The sequence below is a fragment of the Mya arenaria genome, chromosome 12 (genome assembly GCF_026914265.1).
Source record: "Mya arenaria isolate MELC-2E11 chromosome 12, ASM2691426v1".
Taxonomy (NCBI): domain Eukaryota; kingdom Metazoa; phylum Mollusca; class Bivalvia; order Myida; family Myidae; genus Mya; species Mya arenaria.
The window spans coordinates 7,405,641-7,426,026 of NC_069133.1; the positions used below are offsets into that span (position 1 = coordinate 7,405,641).

Consider the following 20,386-nt stretch of genomic DNA (forward strand, 5'->3'; position numbering starts at 1 on the left):
ACAGTGTGTACCTCTAATGTGTATCTAACATTGTATACCTTTAATATGTATCTAACAGTGTATACCTTTAATATGTATCTAACAGTGTATACCTTTAATGTGTATCTAACAGTGTATACCTTTAATATGTATCTAACATTGTATACCTTTAATATGTATCTAACATTGTATACCTTTAATATGTATCTAACAGTGTATACCTTTAATATGTATCTAACAGTGTGTACCTTTAATGTGTATCTAACAGTGTGTACCTTTAATATGTATCTAACATTGTATACCTTTAATATGTATCTAACAGTGTGTACCTCTAATGTGTATCTAACAGTGTGTACCTCTAATGTGTATCTAACAGTGTGTACCTTTAATATGTATCTAACATTGTATACCTTTAATATGTATCTAACAGTGTATACCTTTAATATGTATCTAACATTGTATACCTTTAATATGTATCTAACAGTGTATACCTTTAATATGTATCTAACATTGTATACCTTTAATATGTATCTAACAGTGTATACCTTTAATATGTATCTAACAGTGTGTACCTTTAATGTGTATCTAACATTGTATACCTTTAATATGTATCTAACAGTGTGTACCTTTAATATGTATCTAACAGTGTGTACCTTTAATGTGTATCTAACAGTGTGTACCTTTAATATGTATCTAACATTGTATACCTTTAATATGTATCTAACAGTGTGTACCTTTAATGTGTATCTAACAGTGTGTACCATTAATATGTATCTAACAGTGTGTACCTTTAATATGTATCTAACAGTGTGTACCTTTAATATGTATCTAACAGTGTGTACCTTTAATATGTATCTAACAGTGTGTACCTTTAATATGTATCTAACAGTGTGTACCTTTAATATGTATCTAACAGTGTGTACCTTTAATATGTATCTAACAGTGTGTACCTTTAATATGTATCTAACAGTGTATACCTTTAATATGTATCTAACAGTGTGTACCTTTAATGTGTATCTAACATTGTATACCTTTAATATGTATCTAACAGTGTGTACCTTTAATATGTATCTAACAGTGTGTACCTTTAATGTGTATCTAACAGTGTGTACCTTTAATATGTATCTAACATTGTATACCTTTAATATGTATCTAACAGTGTGTACCTTTAATGTGTATCTAACAGTGTGTACCATTAATATGTATCTAACAGTGTGTACCTTTGATATGTATCTAACAGTGTGTACCTTTAATATGTATCTAACAGTGTGTACCTTTAATATGTATCTAACAGTGTGTACCTTTAATATGTATCTAACAGTGTGTACCTTTAATATGTATCTAACAGTGTGTACCTTTAATATGTATCTAACAGTGTATACCTTTAATATGTATCTAACAGTGTATACCTTTAATATGTATCTAACAGTGTGTACCTTTAATATGTATCTAACAGTGTGTACCTTTAATATGTATCTAACAGTGTATACCTTTAATATGTATCTAACAGTGTGTACCTTTAATATGTATCTAACAGTGTGTACCTTTAGTATGTATCTAACAGTGTGTACCTTTAATATGTATCTAACAGTGTGTACCTTTAATATGTATCTAACAGTGTGTACCTTTAATATGTATCTAACAGTGTGTACCATTAATATGTATCAGTGTGTACCTTTAATATGTATCTAACAGTGTGTACCTTTAATATGTATCTAACAGTGTATACCTTTAATATGTATCTAACAGTGTGTACCTTTAATATGTTTCTAACAGTGTATACCTTTAATACGTAAATAATAGTGTGTTTCTTTTATATGTTTCTAATAATGTGAACCTTTAATTTGTATCAAATTGTGTGTACTTGTATCTAGGATTGTGAACTAATAGTGTATACCTTTAATATGCATCTAGCAGTATGTACTTTAGATATGTATCTTACAGTGTGTTCCTTTAATATGTGTATAATAGTGTGTATATTTAATGTGTAACTGATAGTGTGAATCTTTGATATTCATCTAATAGTGTGTACCTTAATTATGTATATAAAAGTGTCTACCTTTTATATGTGTATATGTGTACATTCAATATGTATGTTACAGTGTCTACCTTAAATATTTACCTATTAGTGTATACATTAAATATGTATAAACCGGTGTGTACCTTTAATATTTATTATCTATTGGTATGTACCTTTAAGACATTTGTGAGTATGACTCACCTAGTTGTCACCTGTGATAGTAACGACCTGTTCATGCTTTACACCTACAGTTTTTTGCCCCATCAAATGATTTACGAATAATTTGTCACCGGGGGAGGGTCACTTCCCCGTTTGAAAGCCATGGGTGCCTTTTTATTCTTACTTAATATACTAGAAATATGAAGTCGAACATAAAAGACGCTTTGTACGTCAATAGACTTTACAATTGCAGGTCTTTTGAAGAAGGTTAGATACAACCAAGTTTCTTTGAAGTAATCGTTCGCCTCATTATGTGCTTGTGGGACATTAGAATCACATTACCATATGTATTGAGTAAAATATAGTGGTGAACTCTCACCTGCGTGCTTCGATGCAACCTTAAGTGCACCAAATTACAAAATACCTTAACTACAAAGAAGTCATTTCCTTTAATGTACACCGGTACTTGGTATTTGGCTAAAATTCATCCAGATCGGTAAATGACAACAGACAAGTTCCGTTATATTTGACCTCGTTGCCTTTTATCTGCGCTGCAAGTGAGAATATAGATATATATAAAACTCTTTTCAAAAAAATACCACCACAAGCTGTATTCCTTTTGATCATGAAATTGAATTGTTGTTAACAATCTTATTATGTAGTTGTTGTTTTTTAAACATGCAATTAAAATGAAGTTCATATACGTCTTTGTTGTTTTTGGCATAGTGGATTAATATCACAATATCCATGGCAGTCCAGACAACGTTCAATCCGGGTTCCTGACCTTTTCTCGTAATTTCTCGTTGACAACGTGATTTACGTGTTTCGTATTGCCAGGAGACAATCACAAAATGACCACCATCTATCTCGTTTCGTTCATTGTTTGAAGAGTTGAAAGGAATCCGTCAGATTTCATTAAGATGTCGTTTAGTTCGAGAAAATAGCTCTCTGGAATTTGTCGTCTGCAAGTGCTTGATAAATGACGCCAATTGGGAAAGTGCGAGCATCCGAAAAATTGGGGAAATAAAATAAATTATTTGATGAAGTGGTAATTTATATCGATACCTCATGATGTTTGACTATATTTGGTATTATATCATCGACAACACATTAAATGGAATGTTTCGTTGTCCAACTGCTGCTTTTCTTAATTGGTTGAAGTTAACAGCAGCTGCACTTATTGAAGAAGAATTTAGGGAAAACTACGAAACATACACGTGTTATGTATGATCAGAAAAAAGAGAACGGCAACTGGCGACCCTTTTTATACTTTATAAGTACCTATGACATATATTTAAATTAATAGCGTTATTCATTGAGATAAAATGTTTTATGGTATTTAAGGGACTAACTGTTGTAATGGACCCCATTTGAAATATGTCAAAATGAGTCATTCTGTCAGACAGCTTCTGAAATATTTAATAAATCTTGTTTAAAATATTTTATCTCGCTAATCTGGTACGAACTCCTTAGGCGCGCGACATGGATTTCGTCCCATCTTTTGATTTGGTGATTATTGTATTGTTTTGCCATGAATAACGCTGTTTATCTACGAAGACGCATGTATAACATTGTTTTGGTCAGATTATGGTGTTTATATTCCCCATTAAACAGGTGTTCGTATTCCGCTCCCTGACCATGATTTGGTCAGAAGGCTTCGTTTGTAACGTACAAGCATTCCGCCTGGACTGTGGCGTATCTATGGTGGCATAGCTGGACACTGTACCTCAAGTTTGACAAACGGACGTTGAAAATACCTATAAACTACAAAAAAAATATCTTTAATAAACTGTGAATTTGCACCGTTCTAGCTTTCGTGTGTTATGTAGTAGAGAAATGCCAAAGCTTGGATACAACAACATTATTTATTTAAGTATTGCCTTATTTACAGCGATGTAAAATATTCCGAAACAAAATCATTTTCATCTTATAACGTAAGCTACATATGTATTGCAATATCGTAGTATCATCAATAAATATCATAACATCTGCATTTCTGAAAATCTCTTCCAGAAACAGAAATGCAATAAACATGTTTCTACTATTTACATGTATAAACGTCCTTTAAACACAATGGTATTCACTAGACCAGCTGTTCGCGTTCTATGTCTTGTTTATCTGAAATAGTGCTTCTCCCCGCATTTTTTTAAAATACAAATATCACCGTATACATCAGTGAACACTCATTGGTTTATAATATCAATGTTGCCAATGGTATTTTACCGATATTATTTATAACAGTGAACTTCAGAAAATTACTCTGATTAATGAAATTCCGATTGTTCGTAACATGCAAATTCATCATCCATGCATGTCATATGTTTATCATCTGTGTACAAAGTTTTGGCACAAATTTCACTTCCATTAATGGTCAAACAAACATATTTCTTGAAACAGAAATATAGTCACAGCACTTTTAAATACAATAATATCCAAATTTCAGTGTTCCCGTAAGTGCATTTGAAATTCATAATGGCGGCGAATAAAACCCTGTCAGCCAATCACAGAACAGGTCACGTGTCTCTTCACCAATTAACTGTCAGATACGTCATCCTCTACGTCAGATCCCTCGTTCATTGCTTCTGCGTATTCCTGCTTCTTTTTCGCGGTTGCCATTTCAGCAGCGTGCTTTTTTCGCCATTTTGTTCGTCTGTTTTGAAACCAAACCTGAAATTAGATTAATGAAAAGTGGTAAAAATATATATATCAATGTTCATTTTACGGACACTTCCTACGGTTAGCCTCTGAAAGTATAACAAGTGAACTTTCATATTTCGAAATGAATTTTGATATGAAAATCATATTTCAAAAGTTTTTTGTATTTAAAGCTGCACTCTCACAGATTGACCGTTTTGACAGCTTTTTATATATGTCTGGGAATGAGCCAATTTTTGCGTAAATATCTGCAAACCAGTGATATAAGACTGCTGACAAAAGATCCGATCGCGGATTTTCATACTTCCGTTTGAAAGTTAATGTTTTATGGCATAAAGCGTTACTAACGGTTAAAGAAAAATGCGTAAATCATCTATTTTTGAACTTAAATATGAAAATATGCGATCTAATTTTTGTCAGCACTCTTATATCACTGGTTTTCATGCTTTTTCGCATAAATTGGCTCGTTCCAAGACAAAAAAAAATACAAAAAGTTGTCAAAACGTTCAATCTGTGATAGTGCAGCTTTAAAGGAACAAAAAGGTACCCAAGTTGACAGAACCTATTATGTTAAGACACTATTCACCTCAGATACATTGTCATGGAGATTTTCTATGACAATGTTTAAAAGCACATTAAACTTTCTTTCATTGCAATATCTTGCACCTGCACAGAACATATTGTAAGATAGACGAAATTCTTTAAACGAAAACCATGGTCACGTGCATAAGCTAAAAACATTTCCGGTTGGGCATGCGCAGTGTCGAAATTTGAATGAGGACAGAGTGTTGACGACTTTTTAAATTGCAAGGATTAGACAATATACAAGCATTTCAAAAGAATTGCAATCTCCATTCTACATCGTTAGAGAACTTTCTTTGTACTTTTGCTATTTTATCGAGACAAATTATTCAAATCCCCTAAATATAAAGCCACGATAGAGTACATAATAGCTTTTCATGCAAATTTTATAGTTTATATCCCAAGAAACGCTTGTGTTGTGTAAAATATTAAGAGCAGACGGACATATAATAAAGAATTAGCAGTTATTTATTGGTGGAAACTGTTTAAGTCGTAAAGCGATGTGCCATAAAGCGGGCCGTGGTGGGCATTATAGGCACATTGCCCGGGCAATAAACGCACATGGTGCCGGGCCTAGGTATGGGTGGACCTGACGCCTGTAGGGACAGCGGGGATTTAAAGACGAACAAAGATATTAAATGCTTAACAATATACACGTGTATTACTTTATAAGTCGATATTTCTATCCATATTTCTCATATCATATTCATAAACGACAGGATATGAAGACAAACTAATCTTCAAATCGGTACTTTAAACAGTAGTGGTTTGTTTGGTAAAACATCATTGTCATACATTTTACTAAAGAGCAACGTTTTTTTTAAACTCCTCAGTTCTGTAATAGTTTAGGGAGGATATACAATGGCAAAGAATTCTTTTTTTATATTACATGTGGAACGTGACATTATTTATTAGATAGAAAACATATTTCTCCGCCTATTTTAAAATAATTGCTTCCACAAAAATAATATGCTTTATAATAACACCAGTACTACTAATATTCAAATATGTCATACGTTTATTTCACACATCAGTTTAATACATAATTATGTATCTGTATATAGTAGTTCACTTTCCATCGAAAAAGTAAGTAGAAAAGATATTTCCTCTTGTTTTCCTACAGGATAAACACACGATAAACTTATAAAAAAAACATACTAATAGAAACCAAATTGTAAAGATTGGCAAAATTAAATCGCAAAAACTCACTGTTACATCTGGGGTACCCCAGGGTTCCATACTGGGACCCTTGCTTTTTATTTTATACATAAATGATATTGCAGTTATGCATCCAACATTAAATATAGATCTATATGCAGATGACTCAACACTTTATGAATCTGGATATCAGTTGACGGATATTCAAAATAAATTACAACATCATTTAAATTATGTTAATAAGTGGTGTCAACTAAATAATATGTCATTGCATCCTTCCAAGACTAAATGCATGTTAATAGGGTCTGCAAATAAATTAAAAAACACTGGGAATCTTGAACTTTGTATTAATGATGTTCAAATAGTTAATGTTGTTGTGCAAAAGTTATTAGGGTTGTATATAGATAATACACTAAACTGGCATGTGCAAATCGATTATGTTTGTAAAAATCTGAATAAGAAAATTGCACTTCTAAAAAATATAATATATTTCCTCACACCTGATACAAAACGAATGTTTTACAATGCATATATTCTGCCAAATTTTGATTACGGCTGCTTGGTCTGGGGCAAGGGAACCAATTCATATGTGAATAAAATAAATAACTTACAAAAACGAATTGCAAAAATCATACTTGGTAAATCTAAACGAGATTCATCAACAAATCTATTTAAAGAACTAAAATGGCTAAACTTCTCGGATAGATGTAAATACCACGCAGCAGTATTAGTTTACAAGACGTTGAATAGCATGGCTCCATCATATATGTCAGAATTAGTAACAGTTTCAGACAATAATGTATATATGCTAAGATCAATGGCACACAAAGATATTGTTTTACAAACTAGACCTCGTACTAATTATATGAAAGCATCGTTTACATATTACAGCAGAATTGTTTGGAATAATATACCTTTGGAAATACGAGAATCAAAAAACTTTAATACGTATAAAATAAAGGTCAAACAGTACCTCATAGGAAACTTGTGATTATACAAATTGTGATGTTTTATTCATAATTATATTTAACTGAGAGTATCTGTCTAATATTGATTCAACATCATCATCATGTCATCATATGCATCATTATCGTCAGCATCAACAGCATACTTATAATCATCATCATCATCGTCATCGTTGTTAGCATCGTCTTCATGTTTGTCTTATGATTATTTGCCATATTTTCATTCTGTTTCAGAGGGCCATATCGAAAATAAGATTCTGTAGTTTTGTACATGATCTTAATATGTCACCTTCTTAAAATAAAGATATTATTATTATTATTATTATTATACTCATAACAACAGCAACAACATACGACGTAATCGAATTAGATCGGGATGATACAGAATGACACTGTATTAATTAGTTTACCGTTAATGTTTTGATTCTTACTGGACGTCATCTCAGAAGTCAGGTATTCTATAGTCGACATAAGTTAATCTTATGGTCATACATCAATTACTTCATTCACTTTATTGGTCAGGTATTAATAATCAGTAATCCGATTAGCTACATCTTTCTTAGATCCAATTAAGACCAAAATTGAATACCAGCCCAGAATTTATTTGACTTCTAAACGGAATGAAAATCTTCGAGTATACCATTTATTCTAAATTATTTCGAGTACTTATTTTTTTCAAAGCATGTAGCACGGGTAATGTCGTTGCAGCTCATAAACAGCGCAGGTGAATCAGGTAGGCCTTTTGCGGGGTTTTTTTTATCAGAAAAAGTAATGTGATAGTTTCTGACTCTTACTATCATATTAGATAATCGTGTCAGATCTTAAATATATCCAAATAAAAAAAATGTTTCCAACCTTTTACTGATACTGCCAACGGTAGTCTAGACATGTTTCGTATGACAACTGTTGTCTTGTATTGTTATTTATAATTTAAATCTTAAAACAATGCTAGCTGCAACTGCTTCGCTGGTAAATGAGGAAAGTACGTGCAATTCCAATGCAAATTGGTGTAATACTATAAGATTTTTCCATAATAATTTCAATTAATTTATCTATTATAATCGGTATGCGCAGCAGAACCAGGTCTTCATAGATATAGTGGTTGTTATCAGGTTCAATCGTCTTTGTTGCAAAAGCCTAATACGTGATCCGATTTAAAGTAGTCTTCCCATAGGCCACATGAACCAGATAATACTATTAAAGAAATCCAGATAATGAATATATCTATATTCTAGTATCGGGGTATTGTCGGTGTTGGTGGAGATTTTTAATAAGAAAGTGAAATGGGGATCAGTCTGGATTTGGGGCGCTTTAGATGAAAGTTGATGACTGATCCCCGCGTAATGACCGCCACTCGCACCTGGCAGGTTCGAATCGATGGCCGGACGTCAAATAGTGCTTAGTAAAGTGTATCATGTAATGCCATTCTTTCCATTCTAAAATGCTATTGGATGTATTGGTCAGAATTCAGATAAAACGTAAAACACTTATAATAAAGACACTATTATCAATGCGCAAACTATTCAATGTGTAAATGTACCGTGTGTGTGATTTTAAGGCGTTTTTTTACATGGAATGGCGAATCATTTTAGAATTTGAAAAAAAAAATGAATTTGATAATACACGTGGCCAATATATATATAAAGCAAATTAATTCTTTATAATTTCTATATGCCCCTCCCTCCCTCCCCAATCCAAAAAAGTTTCTGTGTTTTCACTATCATCTCCAATAAAACAATAGGGTAGGTATATAGGCATAACCTTTTTTTGAGAACCGGGATTCTGTACCAAACCTACCTATAACAGGCTACATCACTATTGTAGAATATGTTTTTAAATATACAATGATCACTCAAAAAAGCACATTTTAAAGAATTAACGAAAAACAATATACAGTACGGCAACAAAAATGTAGGGTCGCGAGGAAAAAATAAGGTCGGTTGGGTATGTGAAAACAAAAATATGTGTTTACGACTCAGAAAATGAATACTTATGAGAGAGTGGCATTGTTTTCATTAAGATGTAAACATTAAGAATTTACATTAAATATAGAAAATATTAGCTTTAATAATATGTATAAATATGATTATTTTTTATGTTTTATATGAATTGTTAATTATGTATTTTATTTATTTAAAACAGTATTTGTCCGTACCTTGACCTGGCTTTCTGACATGCCGAGGGCGTACGCGAGTCTAGCGCGCTCAGGGCCCGCCAAATATTTCGTCTGCTCGAACGTCTTCTCGAGCGCGAAGATCTGCTGACCAGAGAACGTGGGCCGCGTGTGCTTCTTCTTGCCGTCCTTGTCGATTATCACGTTGCCTAGAAACAAAAGAGATTACGTTTACAATTTAAAGTTCCGTAAGCAAAAATTTCGACAAGTTTCGAGTTCGAGTCTCGGATAATGATGGATTTGCTATTGTTTCAGTTAAAATGGTATCAGTGATGGTCCTCCTGCTGCTTTTGTGGTTCAAATACTTTCGAAGTGCGTATTGAAATTGAAGGATAAATAGCCGTCCCATAATGTTTGACATTCCCTTTGTAGATCTAAAACTTGAATATATCGTTTAAGATTATTTTTAGCAATTGGCACTCATTTTGATAAGGTTCTGTGAATTCTCAAAATGAATACATTTCTTAACGTTAATACATTGTGCCTCAACCTTTCAGATCGAAGATGTTTTAACTAGCAGATTACCAGCATGTCTTTTAGCAGTTGATTAACACTGCAATTTCGCTGACATTTTACATATTTACAAGGCGACCCAAATGCACCCTTGCAGTTAGGAGACAGCCCCCTTGTGTAAACAAGATCGTTATCACGCGCTGAAACCCAGGCCCTTAACTTGACAGGAACCCGGCTGACTGATGGCCCCTAATAGGCGGTTGATTGTTTCTTAATTTGGCTCCCTGTTGGGGTCGGCCGGACCCAGGGAGAGGGGAGGCTCGGGTAACGGAGTGGGGCCTTGCTGACAGGACCGCACAGGGACCGCGCATGTATACAATACACGGACCAGTGTCTTTACTAATCATCCCAATAGTGTATATATGCAAGTTTATTTAAATGAAATGTTGAAAATATAATGAAAAATATGCTACCGAAAAAAGAAACAATACAAAAAACTAATCCATCTAAAATTATCTGAAAACATTCCATAATGTTGTGTCATTTACCCAATCTCACTTATTAATTCATGTTTATATGTAATGTTTTTAACGAAATATTTGCATAATATCAGAAAAAATCAAATTAATTATTGTACATATGACATCCGATAATAAACAAATATTGACTTGACTTGAATCATAAATAAATCCATTGCCAGGAAGAAAATCGCAATGCCATTTTGAAAGGCCGAAATAATTGTTTTCATTGTTTAGTGAAACGGTGTAAAACACACCCAAGAAACATGTAGTATTTTGGCCAAGTAGATCAAAAGACAGACGGGAGCGAAACAAAGCTGTACGTATAAAACTGAAGGAATTTCTTAGTTGTGCATTAGTACTAATTTAAAATATCAGAATTTCTTTTCATTGTCTTAAAGCAGTTTTTAAAGCTGCACTCTCACAGATTTACCATTTTTACAACTTTTTTTATTTTTTGTCTTGGAAAGAGCATATTTTTGCGTACATATCTGCACACCAATAATATAAGATTGCTGGCAAAAAATCAGATCGTAGATTTTCATATTTTCGTTCGAAAATTAAGGTTTTATGGCCTAAACCGTACTAACGGTTTAAGAAAAACACATAAAATATCAAGTTTTGACCTGAAATATAAAAATCTGCGATCTGATTTTTGTCAACAGTCTTATTTAACTGGTTTCCATGGATTTTCGCAAAAATTGGCTCCTTCCAAGACAAAAAATAAAAAAAAGTTGTCAAAACGTTCAATCTGTGAGTGCAGCTTTAAAAAGGGATTAGCAACGGGATTTTGCTCATATCTGTAAAAAGATGTATTGATATGTGTCTTAGTTGTATTATAAAATTGATAGTCTCTTATAAGTTACAACTGTTACTAGAGTGACAATGCAATTGTATGTATTGTTTGTTGAATGTATTTATATTCATGAATGTACAATGTATTGATGAGACTGAAATAAAAATATAAAACTGAAGGAATTGTCAGCTTAGGTTAAGTAGAAGAAATGTAATACAAGTTTGAGAACTGGCCAGTGTTTTGGTCATATTTCAACAATCTTGAAAAACTAGAAACGTATGATGAAATATAGATATTATTGTTATGTGGAATTGATAAAATGTAGGGTGTGGATTCGATTAGCAACAAAATACAAATTTGTTAAGCATAACAGGTTAAATACCTTATTTTCTTTAGCTAAATTGCTTGCTTATTCTTGAATTTACATCAGAAAACGTAGTTTATCATTGCTATCTTTAAAATTATTTCATTTAAAAGTCTAAAAACTCTTTCAAATAAAAAACTATACAAACTATACAAAAACAGAAATTGTGAACTGTGAGAATAGATATTAATTATGAAGTAAGTAAAAAACAACAACAAGAAAAAACATTTTGAGCTTGATCATCCAACATTGATTATATTGATTATTGTTCGAGAAAAAGGGCCAGCGCCATATGTATATATTTCGTAAATAGGTAAGTAAATTGTTTGTGATCGTGATATGTTTATAAACATAAAACAACTTCCCAGTAAGTAAAGCATCAAACACATATCTATCTCCCAGCCTAATAAGCCTATATGGCGCTTAGAGAGGGTTACAATAAATCAGCTTAGAGACGCTAATTACATAAAACGGACGTATTCATTTTTGAATGTCACGATTAAGTTATATATTACAATTGCAAATATTATAACCTCAATATTCTAGTTGTATACGTATGTATTTATCGAAAAATTCAAGTTTTAAAAGTAGCATAATAATTTTAGAACATTTAAAGGGACCGGTTGTCAGTTTTCTAATCACCATTTTTACTGTACCGGCGCGGGTTCGCTCTCCACTTGAACCAGTGTTAATTTTAAACTTTGTTTCTTCAATGTCGGTATCGAAGAGTAAAGTTATTATAATATTAGTCTTTTCAGATGCATTACCGTGAAACCAATGGTCCAAAAGCATGAGCGAGTCCCTTACAAAACTTACATATTTTTTTAGTAATGTTTCTCTCATTTTTTAAACATAGTTAATAACTCATTAAGACTTTTCAGTATAATAGAAAACTGTTTCTGACCGATTTAGATGTTAACCAATAATTACATAGAATGAGTCAAAAAGAAAATACTTTATCTGCTTGACATGCTTCTACATATACATGAAAATTAAATGACATTGAAATTTAATTGAAATTCAACCATGCACCTGATTGGAAAAAAAGGCAAGAGCTACATTATACCATAAGTAGAATTTATATAATAAAAAGCAGTAAAATATATGTTCCATGCATATTTATATGACTGGTCAGCTGAAGTAAATGTGAATGACGCCTCTAGTAGGAGAGATAAATAACTAAGACATATGTTGAAACATGAATATTGTGTAGGCATAAGAGAATTCGTGAGGGGGGTGGGGATAGTCGCACCAACTCTCAAACCGTTTATTGCTTTTTATGTCAATGAAGGAGAAAATAGTGACAAAATATAATCAAAATGCACCATTTTGGACTAGAAATTGTTAAAATTGCCCCCTCTAACGCAAACCCGGATCCGCCCGAAGTTGGTGTCTAGTGCATACATTTATCAAGCGTAAATGTTGCACCTTGACTGGGTGTAAGGAAATAAAGGTTTTCCTATTGAGCAACTGTTTTGCCCTTTCTGTAAACAGAGATATGTAATTGAACATAATTTGATTGCATATTGTGATAGCCTCTATAAAAAAAACCTGTGTTTTATTCCAACTTGCATGAACCTTGCTATAATAAATATGTGGTGCAATTGATAAAAGTAAAAGCCAAAATAAGTCCTTTTTGAATTATTTGTTTTAAGTTCTGCTGTTTCATGTATTTTACCAGTTTATCATAATTTATATAATGGTGAAATATGTTTGTTAAATCTATTCACTATATATCTGATTTATGGCGATATATGTGTGTGTGTGTGTGCGTGTGCGTGTGCGTGTGCGTGTGTTAATGAAACTTAAATAATTAACTAAAATCTATAACTTTTAAACATTAATAATTTTCGAAAAATAAAATTGAATTTGACATAGACAAATAAAGAGACAATATAAATTGTTTGCTGAAAATATTATATGATTGATGAATATATTAACTGTTTGATAAATATATTAACTGATTAAAGAATACATACATTGACTGATTTATATGGGAATTGATTGATAAATATATGATTGATAAATATATAAACTAATTGCTAATATATATATAATGTGATTGATGAATATATTTATTGATTAAAGAATATATGAATTGACTGATGAATATATAAAATAGTTGATAAATATATATATTGATATCGAATAATGTATTGATTAATTAATATATTATTTGATTGGTGAACACATTATATGTAAGAACTCATTGGAAATCTAGTCACATATTTTGACATTAAACTGGGCAACATCTAAACATATTAAGATAATTAACTGTTCAACAGGTGAATGATTGAAACAGAATAAAATAAAATAGATATCTAAGTCAGTTCTTTAATATTTAAAAAAAAACTAATAACAAATGAATGGTGGTTGATGGAAACTGGAAAAAAAATAGTTTGGCATGTACTTTGTCGCAATGAAATCAAAATATATATACTGTAGATAGTAAAGTACACACATATAACCGCACAATGACTCGAAATACTTTCAATGGATACACCGGATAATCCTTATGTAAATGACCATATCCGTTTAATAACCTTGTTATTCTTTTACTGATACAGGTCTCATTGATACTGTGGTGGCCTAAATATGCTTCATATAGGGCTGTTCAAAAAAGCGTAAACATGCAAATCAAAAATGATGTTTGCTACTTTTAAATGATAGGACATGTTTTTTTCTACTTTAATTCGGAGACTTTTCCGGAGCTTGTCGAATTTAAATTTAAAAAAAATCTAATAATTTTACTGCGCATAACAAAATATGTCGCACGCCTTATGCTGCTGGTTTCATCAGCGCACCACACACCTTTTTACTTTAAAAAAAAATAGATAAATGTTTTTTTACTCTTGATTGCCAATGCGTTTTAAATATCCCTACTAAAAAAGGAAAGAACATATCAAAATGCGTATCTGTTGTTACGGTTTTATTTTTTCAACGACCCTCGTAGAATTGATATAGAATTTGACCACAATGTTATTGTTTTTTGTTGACCTAGTGTTTACTTGACGTATACAAGTCTTTTAAACAGATTATCTCGTCCATTTACAATTTCATCCAGCTCTTTCAACACTGTTAGCTATCATAGCTTTATGGCAGACATAATGAATCTGACTAATAATCTGATTAAAATGCCAGCCACAAACTACAAAACAACATTATCGTCAAATTGTTTACACAGAATACAGATACGTAATATACTAAATGTGTAAATAAAAAACACACAAAAAAACGACTATGAGAGTCTCCAACGGCGAGTACCTACCAGGCGGTCTCCATGCGGGGCCGCCAACGACGCCGGGCCAGTAGATGGGCGCGCGGCCCGGAAGTTCTGCGAGCTTGAAGCCGCTCTGTGAGTTCATGAACATGCTGGCCGCCCCGAGCTGGGGGAGACCAAGCGGCGACTGCATGAGCGGCCGGTTCAAAATGTCCGAGATTCGGTGCGAGGTGCTTGCTTGTGACATGGCTAGTCCGAGATGTTTGAGTGTGGATTGTGAGTAGCTAGTGTAAGGGTTCTGGAGCCCAGTGGGGCTCGTGCACGAGCGGGGTGTCTTCATCTCCGTCATGTTGTGAAGGGCCGCCAGCTGCGGACTGCTTAACACGAACGCTGACTGTCTCTGTGACTCTGCCGCCGCCATGTTAGCAGCCATATTTGCTGATGTCATCATTTCTGCCATGTTGTATGGAAGTGACGTCATCGTGGGACTAGGAGACTGGTACCGAGGCGATGAATTATTGCTGGCACAATAGTCTAACATATTTTCCGTATTGTACATTCGAACTTTCCACCAGAACCACAATTCCTATAGAGAAGTTACTGGTATGACAGCCATGGATTCAATAAGTAGTTCAGTAAATAACCTTTGTATATAATGAAGTATGCTGAATGGCCTTAAATTACCATAAAGTTTTGCAAAAGTGTATTAAGTTTCTTACAATGATACCAAATCACAATGGAATTATTCGAAGAATTTTACTAACGATCACAAAATGTCACTTTGCTAATAATAAATATCCAACGATGAGTTTTCACGCAGGAGGAATCAAAGTTATCGCGTGTATGTGACGCCCATCTTGTAATAAAATTTCATCAACTTTCACTTTATTTTACTAATATTTCAGATTTATCCGTTTCGTCTTTGGAAAATTTGGCGTCACAAGTAAAATTCCTATATAATTTTCTGAAGAAATATTCGCATTGTTTAGCAATTGAAGAATGAGGCTGGACACATCAACTCGGTGATAAATTACTTGTATAAATCGCCATTTAATGTTTTGCTGTTAAATGATCTGATAAAGTAATAAGACGAGTCGCTGGTTTTGATTGGCAGACAGGAGATTACTGGGAGGAGGGGCGAGATGGGAGCCAATCAACGGGCTCGTCTGATAAACGTACTGTAGCAGAGCAAGTCCTGTCCCAATGGAACACTGAAAATAAACGCCACCAATATTGCTGGATATCGAATTCATATATTTATTCATATAGGCATTGTATGTGACAAACATTACATGTTATCCTATTGCTAGTAAAAATGCGCAACAAACATAAAATGTGTTTTTATTTAAATCATTCAGAGAGAAAATTGGGCGATTGAGGAAAATATGAGTTAAAAGTACTTTCTAATATTCTTTTTGATTTCGGGCATGGTTAACCTGCTTCAAAGTCTTTTTCCGTGACATTCTGTACAGAGAACTCGACATAAATCACACAAGGATACACTGAAATGAAATAATAAAAATGATTCAAATTTGGGACCAATATACAAAAACATTTATACATAGATTAAATTGCTCCCAGTTAAGAATTAATTAATTTGTAAGCAAGCAAAAAAGTCAGATCTTTGGACCAATTTTCATTATCAAAATTTCCTCTAAATCGTTTAACATTTGGTGATAGTACATGATTATCATATCAATGACACCACCGTATTGAGATAGCATCGATGTTTAGCTAATAATTCATGCCAATAGATCACTTTGTTTTGGTTGCTTGTCCAATCATCAATATCAGTCCTCTTGAATTTCTCCCACATCGTGGTATAGAAAGCCTTTCAAACATCCATAAATTACCAAGTTGTTGTAAAAGGATCGAGAAACACTTTGTAGAATGCCGCCACATTGAAAATGATACGCAAACTATTATCTATATCCGCTGAAATCAGGGGGTGGTCATCTATTACCCTGATTACACATAGATTGTCTCTTTTGTGGCGCATCTTTCACAGGTAAGTGAAAATTGTCCACAGCTCACTTCCAGTAAATGAATCCACTGTTTTCGAGTGGTCCTACTTTATTAACCTATTGAATACATTATTTTATTGTGGGAACACGTGTTATGTCCATTATTCAACACATATTGGCGTTTATTTGCGTAAATTGTGCTGCACCTGTTAATTTGACAAGAAGAATTTGATATATTCAAATTGTTTACACCATTTATTATGCTTTTTTGTCTAAAAAAAACAAACAAACAAGGTGAATTTCGAGCGAACGTACGGTCGGCCGAACGATTAATCAACATTTGAACAATTTATAGACTAATTGGCAGTTGGGTAACAAAAAACATACTTACATGTATACAATATAATGAATGAATAATTGTATAAATAAATAAATAAATACATGAATGAATAAAAATAATAAATAAATAAATAGATAAATAGATGAAAAAATGAAATAAATAATTAAATAAATAAATAAATAAATAAATAAATAAATAAATAAATAAATAAATAAATAAATAAATAAATAAATAAATAAATAAATAAATAAATAAATAAATAAATAAATAAATAAATAAATAAACTAGATTAAACAGTTAATTATAATATAAATAAATAAATAAATAAATAAATAAATAAATAAATAAATAAATAAATAAATAAATAAATAAATAAACTAGATTAAACAGTTAATTATAATATAAATAAATAAATAAATAAATAAATAAATAAATAAATAAATAAATAAATAAATAAATAAATAAATAAATAAATAAATAAATAAATAAATAAATAATAAATAAAAATAAAATTAATAAATAAATAAATAAATAAATAAATAAATAAATAAATAAATAAATAAATTATTTAATTAATAAATAAATAAATAAATAAATAAATAAATAAATAAATAAATAAATATATAAATAAATAAATAAATAAATAAATAAATAAATAAATAAATAAATAAATAGTGAATAATTGAGTGAATGAATGAATGAATGAATGAATGAATGAATGAATGAATGAATGAATGAATGAATGAATGAATGAATGAAAGAATGAATGAATGAATTAATGAATGAATGAATGAATGAATGAATGAATGAATGAATGAATGAATGAATGAATGAATGATTGAATGAATGAATGAATGAATGAATGAATGAATGAATGAATGAATGAATGAATGAATGAATGAATGAATGAATGAATGAATGAATGAATGAATGAATGAATGAATGAATGAATGAATGAATGAATGAATGAATGAATGTGCACTAACGAACGAACGAACGTACGCACGCACACACACACACACACACAAACGAACGAACGAACGAATGAGTGAATTAATGAATTAATAACTAAATTAATTTATAAAATTCAGTGGTTAATATATTTAGATAAATGAATGAAAGGAAACAAGAGCAATTCACAAAACGATAAAGAAAGCGAGTCAGATTACGTGTTGTTATGTAAAACGGAGCGTCAACAATCTATACAGACTGCCAACCAAAATTACCCAGAACTGATGGATTTACACGAGGGATGGCAAACGGAAGTGGAGTTTTTGTTTGCTAATCAGTGTGAATTTTCACGTTTATGTGCTATCGTTCCGAGTATTATACACTAATTCTGGACCAACATTTGGCCCATAAACAATTCAATCTGTAATGTTTATGAGGAATATTGTTCAACATTTTTAGAGTTATCAATTTGAAAGTTCATTTAAACTAATTAATAACAATCTGAGCAAAAGGATTCTTATCCAAAATCTGGTTATTTGGATGCTTGACGTTTTTGTCGACGACAGCGAAACGTCGTCAAAAGGCTGACAAAAAGCACGTCGCCTGAAAAGCCCAGATTCACGTGGGTAAACAGAACAAGCTGTCAGACTCTCAGAAAACTGTTCAATAGGAACATCTTCCAACCATCGGAGGCTTTTAAAGCAAATAAACCTGACAGGCGTATTTGGCAGTGTCGGCAGGTTTAATATCGCCGCCCTCATAACGATACAGACACGGAGTCATAATGGTTGACGGCGGCATGTCATGGTTCTTAAAGAAATCAACAAAAATACATAAAGATGCCTGTAAGGGAGCAAGTAATAGACTAACCCCGGCCGACACTTAGTGAAATTGAAACGTCAGCTGCTGAAACAGTGGACAAAGACTGTTTATTTCTGGAGGCAGGCGGCGGGCGCCATGTATTATCCAAGAAACATGGGGTGTATATCTTCAGATTTGCTGTTTTTAAACTCATCTCAGTTTTAATAAACTTTCGTTTTTTTCAGATTGACATGGAGTCATCCGGAACTATTTGGTTTATATCAACTAGGAAAGCGCATATATAAACCCTTTCACTAGATGACTCACAGGCTGAGGGGGGAGGGGCAGCGCCCCCACCCCCTGAAATTGCCCAAATGACAAAATCGTGGAAAGAAGATGCACATAAATACTAAAATACACAATTTATAAAATATATAAGCCAATGTTGAAGTGGAAGCCGGAGCCCCTGCGCGCATTGAAATACTTTATTTTGTGGCTTCGGGGGAAAGAGAGCGCACTCTGTACAGTAACACCCATCAAACGTCACATCCAGGACCGCCCCTGGTCTTATGAAACTTCAGTTCCTTGCTTTAAACCCGTTGTGGGAACTCAACTTAATTCATATGCCCCACCACAGATTGTCAGGAGCATTGTCCCGTCCATAAACCTGCTCGCCGTTCTCTTTAATAGTTGAGTTTGGACTCCCTATACATGTGTTGTTTTTTGGAACTGTCAGTCTATGACAATCCATTTATTTTGTCATTAAACATGCAAAATGTACAAATAACATCAACAAACAACGTGGTAAAAGGTACATACTTTGAGCTGTCCAATGTATTGCAATACATTTAACAACGTCGTTTAAAACCCCAAGGAAATGCCTTTATTTTTTTAATTAGTCTATCAACTCATTACATTAATGGCACATTATATTATATTAATCGGTTTCGTTCTTCTTCCACAAATAAAGTAAGTCTTATAAATACAATTAGGAACTTGGCGTAATACAATGTTTATAATATTATATTTTATATACATATTTTTTTATCAATTTTATAAAATTGAACAATATATTTAATGTTCTTAATTTATTATTGTTTTACACATGTTTTTAAAACCTGTCTGTTTATTATTCCAATAGTTTGACAATATGGATTTACTCAAAGAACTACATGTGTTTTTGTTTAGCTTAGGTGATGCGGGATAGCTCTAAATCTTTGAACAGTGTTGGAACCTTTCATCAGACAAACCCAGATAATAGATAACAATGCACAGTCATTTATTGTGT

At 32.3% G+C, this 20,386-nt stretch overlaps 1 protein-coding gene across 1 annotated transcript; it reads right to left on the reverse strand.

Moving 5' to 3' along the window:
* Nucleotides 1-4,154: 4,154 nt before the first annotated feature.
* On the reverse strand, nt 4,155-16,042 carry LOC128212476 (homeobox protein Nkx-6.2-like). The gene is made up of 3 exons (XM_052917957.1): nt 15,091-16,042; nt 9,674-9,840; nt 4,155-4,825 (listed from the first exon to the last, which is right to left on the reverse strand). Exons 1-3 carry the CDS (start codon nt 15,599-15,601, stop codon nt 4,691-4,693), a joined length of 813 nt encoding a protein of 270 aa, XP_052773917.1. The 5' UTR covers nt 15,602-16,042; the 3' UTR covers nt 4,155-4,690.
* Nucleotides 16,043-20,386: the final 4,344 nt, after the last annotated feature.

Excerpts from the sequence above, each read along its gene's own strand:
- LOC128212476 (XM_052917957.1), bottom strand. The coding sequence starts at position 15,601 with ATGTACAATACGGAAAATATGTTAGACTATTGTGCCAGCAATAATTCA. Across the intron at positions 9,841-15,090 it reads CCCCGCATGGAGACCGCCTG|GCAACGTGATAATCGACAAG; the intron begins GTAGGTACTCGC and ends TTTTGTTTCTAG. Across the intron at positions 4,826-9,673 it reads TGTCAGAAAGCCAGGTCAAG|GTTTGGTTTCAAAACAGACG; the intron begins GTACGGACAAAT and ends ATCTAATTTCAG.